The 5,856-nt window shown below is 33.7% G+C and overlaps 1 protein-coding gene across 1 annotated transcript; it reads right to left on the bottom strand.

Moving 5' to 3' along the window:
- Positions 1-4,868: 4,868 nt before the first annotated feature.
- LOC107796808 (monothiol glutaredoxin-S1-like) lies at positions 4,869-5,177 on the bottom strand. The gene has a single exon (XM_016619624.1). The coding sequence runs from the start codon at positions 5,175-5,177 to the stop codon at positions 4,869-4,871; it is 309 nt and encodes a 102-aa protein (XP_016475110.1).
- Positions 5,178-5,856: the final 679 nt, after the last annotated feature.

Here is a 5,856-nt window from a genome sequence, read left to right on the forward strand (position 1 = left end):
GAAGAGGCGCACCCTTTAAGACATGTGATGTAGACAGTCTATTTTAATGCAAGTATTAATGATCACTTTTACGGCTCGATCCCGTGACCTATAGATCACAAAAATAATTTTAATATCACTCCAAGGCTTCCTTCAGCATATAGATATCTTCTCAAACTAAAAAATTAATATTTTAATTAAATTCTTTTTAATCCCATAATACATAATCGCATCTATTGATTTGGGAAATGGAAACCGAGATATCCTAAAAACATAGTGTTGCATAAAGTCCATAATATTATCCGTACCAAGAGAAGACAAAAGGAGGAGGAGGAAGAGGTATCAAAATAACTCTACATATATTTACAAAATTGACTTTGCTTTAATTAGCTGGACTGGAATAAATGCTTTTTCAAATATTCCAAACAGTACATCATATGATAAGAAGAAGAGTACTACATATTGTTCACCTTATCATCAAGGGATTCTTCTCTCCTAAAGAAAAAGGGTTTTATTTAGAAGAGAAAAAGGGTCGATTGCAACTTCGAAAGGCCACAAATATTATCACCTCTTTGGTCTTTTTATGGAGAAGAGGTACTAAATTGTGTGATCATTTTTCCTCAATTATTTTTCCTTTTTTCTATGTGGTAGTAAGCCCATACGTTGAGTTACTACTCGATATAAGGGCACGTGGATTCATGATTTTTTTACTAAATTAGGTATTTTATGTATATATTTCTTAAAATTGATCTAAAATTATCATGTTGGCTCACATGCTCCAAAAATGTGAATGATGCACTTGGTTGAATGCTGAGTTACCTATAAGAAAGGAATCAATTTCCACTTAGTATATTTTTTCTCCTTTCTTTACTAGCACACCCCTATTCTAGAAATTCTAGATCTGCATCTGATAGGAACCCTCTAATTAAGTGGTAGGGTGAAATATCACTAGTAAACTACACTTCTAAGGATTAACTCTAACCCTCATTGCAACACGCTACAGACTGTTGCGACTACTTCAAGCTAACTCTAACTTGAAAGATACAACTCAAGTACCTATAGTACAAATGCTTCTAAGAAAATCTGAAAGGTACAAATCAAAAGCTCATACTACAATTGAACTAGAATTAAAGACAGACACATGGAACTGGTTCTTCAATCTAGTTCATATAGCTGTAGGTTCACACCCTTGAAACTCACAGGAATTGCTCATAAAATGCGTTGCGATTTTGCTTTCGATTCTTGCTTAACTTCAGTGTGTGTGCATCTCCTATGAAAGAGAACAAAATGATATTTATAGAGTTAGTAAAATTAACTAGATGTTTAATGCTTTACTCTTCCTCGGTGGAAAAGTTCTAATTATCTTCAACTTCCAACTCTTTCCTCATCTTGGATAGAGTTCTTTTCAAGTAACGAGTCATGCTCCTTATCAAATATGCAATCTTTTCGTTCATGGATAAAGAAATAACCGCTTATACTTATCCCTTACACGTGCATGTTTTTTGCTTGATTCTGACTATAAAATGTGTACAGTGTTCCAGGGACCTGGTTCATGCATGTGTTCCTTTGTCAATCATCAAAACCAAGACCGCTCAGGTTAACAGGCGGATAGACTACCTAATATATAGGCACGTGGACCCATGGTCTTTCCGCCAAACCAAGTATTGTACGTGTATTTTTTTTAAAAAATTTTATCTGATATTATTTGTTGTCCTCCATGCTCCAAAAATCAAATAGTACACTTGATTGAATAGTAAGTTATTTCGGTATAAGAATAGAGATCACTTTCCACTTAATATATTCTTTTCTCTTTTCTTTAGCTGTACACTCATATTCTAGAATTTCTAAATCGGCACATGATAGAAACTCTCTAATTAAGCGGTAGGCTGAAATATTATCACTAAACTGCAATTCTATTCCAATTTAACTGTTAATTTGTACTATCATTAATGCATAAAAGACACTACGATCAGCTTCTATATCTCAAAAGAATTATGCGGCATGATTGACAATATTTTTCGTTGAAGTTGGAGGTGAACAATGAGGCTTTTGAAAGTTATAGAGAGGTACCCTTGCCCAGTTGCCCTTCACACTACTAAAGAAGGGGAAAACTCAACCGCCAAAATCGATTGATGTTGGTCGTTAATTGGTAAAAATTGACCGAAAATCAATCAATTCGTGGCGATCGGTAATTGTAAGGTCGGTAGAGTTAACCGATTGACTTTGGTCGGTATTTCCCTGTCGATTTCAGTCGGTCGATTAAATTCCAAAAAAGAAAAAATTGCCGAAAAAACCGACCGAAGTTGGTTGGTATTTTCCGACCGATGTCGGTCTGTATTTTAATTATGTAACTAAAAAATGCACCATATGGGAATCGAACCGGGGTCTGTACTGGCAAGATACTATTCTACCACTAAACCATTGGTGCATTTTATTTTAAGGCTGTCTTTTATTTCATCTAAAATCTTTAATTGTATTTTCGCGCGAAAATAACCGACCGATGTCATTATTAAAAAATAAAATTACCGACCGAATTCAATCGATTTTTTAAAATGACCGGCCAAATTAACCGACCGATTTCGGTCGGGTTTTTTAATATTAATTTTAATTTATTTTAAATAAAAAACTAACCAAAGTTGGTTGGTTTCTTGAAAAATAAATTTCGCGGGACACAAAAATAGTTTTTCGGATTTTTGCGCCAACCAAAGTTGATGGATTTCGTAAAGATAAATTATTTTGAAAAACCGACAGACTTCGATTGGCTTTTCGGCTGGTTTTTTGACTGGCCGAAATCGATCGGTCGGCCGAGGTCGATTTTTGTCGAATTTCTAGTAGTGTCAAATGGCTAATGAAGATGGCTAAAAAGAGAAAAATGTTTAGTGCTCAAACTTAAGTTCATAGGAGTAGTATCTTTTACTAGGAGCGGAGCTATGATTTGAAACTTATGATTTTGAGAATTTAATATTTTTAATTTTCTAAATTTTAAATAAATAATTTGTGTATAATGAATTTTCTTAAACAAATATAGAATTTGCACTAAAGCTACTGAATTCGACCAAAACCATCCAAAAATACTTGCTCCGCTCTTGTTTTATGCGGTTGAAGTAATGCCAGCACATTAGACATGATCTTAGTCTATTCATAAACAGAGACATGGTTCAGATAGATCTATATACATGACATCTTTTTATATAATCTGATGCTACTAGATCGATAAAAAGCATTTTGTCCATTTACATTAAAGTTTAACGAGCATCGATCGATTCGTAGCGTCCCAAGCATGCCTTTATGCTCCTAAAATTCTCTTCTCTTTCGCTTTTGCTTAAGAATGAAAGGCTAAATCCCAAACAGGACAGCCACACAAGAAAAAAATAATACATATTGACAAATCACTTAAAAAACATTTACACGTAATCCTTCATAAAATCTAAAATTTATAATATTTAAAAATATGACAGGTTACCCACTACACCAGATAATATAACTTGATAGTATATAAAAAATTTTACACCATCGGTAGAGATATAGTTTTACAAAATTAAGTGACCAAACACAATATTGCCTCAGGGAATTGAGTTAACAAGGTCGCAGATTCTTTGACTACTTATGATACAGGATTTAGAGTCGCCTATAATTTTATGCCGATGTTAATAAATCCCCAAAATAACTAAAACCTTCTTATATTAGAAACAAATGGCATGTCCGTCATTAAGATTTAGGTCTATGAAGAATTCATAACAATGTCACAACAAAGGTACGTAAGGAGAGGTATGTACGTACGTAGATATTTCTCACAACAACCTAGTAAAATCCTATTAGTAGGGTATGGGGAGGATAGTGCATACGTAGACGTTATCCCTACCTAAAGGAGTAGAGATGTTGGTTCCAAAAAACCCTCGGCTCAAGAAAACAAAAAGACAAAAGGAGACAATATTAGTATCACCACGGAAATCATAAGAAAAATAGGAACATGAAATCAAGAAGAAAGATGCAAAGCAAAAGCGATAGCTAGTAAAATAGGTCCTGCATTGAAAACCGAAATAGTAAGATGCAACATTGCCACTAGCTATCTTAGACAAAAATCTTACCAGACTAAGCTCATAAAGGTACGAAGTAAGGCAAGACTCGACTACCTCCTAACCTACAACCCTAATACTCTACTTCTTCCTATCAAGTGTCATATCATCGAAAATCTGAAGTCTAGCCATATCCTGCCTAATAACCTCTCCCCAATACTTCTTAGGTCATGCTCTACCTTTTCTCGTGCCCTCCACAACCAGCCGCTCACACCCCTTTCATAGATATTTCTCACGAGTCATTAATATACTGGTAGGGGTCAACCTAACTCCGCCTATTTAGGATAGCTTTTGATTTATAGAAATTATTTATAATGTCTCTTAGGATACTTCACCTATTTTTTTTAAAGTTTGGGAACTTGGGTACTAATATTATCTGACAAAATTATATTTTTTAAATTTTCTCTTCCTTTAAGTTCTCCAGTCAGTGTGCATTCTCCTAACTATATATATTGAAGTGGCACAGGGCGTAATATAGTTTATGCAATTAAATACTTGTTTAACCACCAATGTTTCAGTACTTCCATTAGGAACTCATAAAATTTGCAAGATCTTCATATTAGATTAAGCCTTAGAGGTGAGAAGCATACTTTTATTAGTACATCAAGAAACAAAATATATATATATATATATATATATATATATATATATATATATATATATATATATATATATATATATATATATATATATATATATATATATATATATATATATATATATATATATATATATATATATATATATATATGATTTCACTAGTATAAGACAAAGATCTAGACTTTTACTAGCTAGCTAGTAATTAATTGATCTCTATATCCAAATAGCATTAGCCCTTAGAAGCAATTGTTTGAGCTCGCCTCTAACATTTAGACTCATAATCTCATTAGATCCACCAACAAAATCTTTGCCAATGAACACTGCTGGCACACTTAGTTGACACCCTAATTCAATCAATGCATTCTCCATTTGCCTCCCATTTGGAAGTTTATCGAGCTCATAAACTGTAGGGTTTGCTCCGAAACCTCGGATTAGGGTTTCAATACTGTGAGACATGCAGCAAGTGGTTTTACTGAAAATCACCACTGGACTTTCTGCTCCTAACTTCATCACCATATCCATCTTTAGACCTTAAAAGAGAAGTTATATGTTTTTTTTTTTGGGAAGAAGTGTAGCTGAAAATAAAGAAAATGTGTGTGTAAGATAGATAAACTTTTGTGAAGATGTGTGTAACTAAAAGAAGAGAAATTTGTATAGCTAATTAATTAAGTCTTGACTTGGTATGCGTATTGGTCAAAATATGAACATCACGACCAAGTTGACCGACACCCCGTCTCAGTAACTGGGCAGTAAAGGTCAACAGAGCCTACTCCATTCTTCCTCTATGACATCCGACGAATCGGTAAGAGTGTTGCCTAAAATCATGACCAAGACACATCAGTGGCTAGAAGACGTCGAGTCAAGCAAAGGGTAAGGATACCCTGACTATATATAGCCAGGGAAAGCTCTCAACTTAGGGGCTTCTCCGATTTTCTAGAAAAAAGGAAGACAAAAAGCTCTCTTCTTGTATTCTAGAAAAAAGAGGAAATGACCTCGAAGAAAATATGTAAATCTATTTTCTCATCGAATGATGAGGAAGACAATGTCGAATCTTAATAAAATCAATTATATCTCTTTCATCCCATATGCTATCGTTGTTGTTAACATTTCGATATGGAATTAATTATGTTTGACTAAGATTTACCCATTCATCTTTGATTGACTTGTTCAAAAAGGTTTTAATATCTTTTGAGTCAAACAA

Source organism: Nicotiana tabacum, chromosome 11 (assembly GCF_000715075.1).
Source record: "Nicotiana tabacum cultivar K326 chromosome 11, ASM71507v2, whole genome shotgun sequence".
Taxonomy (NCBI): Eukaryota; Viridiplantae; Streptophyta; class Magnoliopsida; order Solanales; family Solanaceae; genus Nicotiana; species Nicotiana tabacum.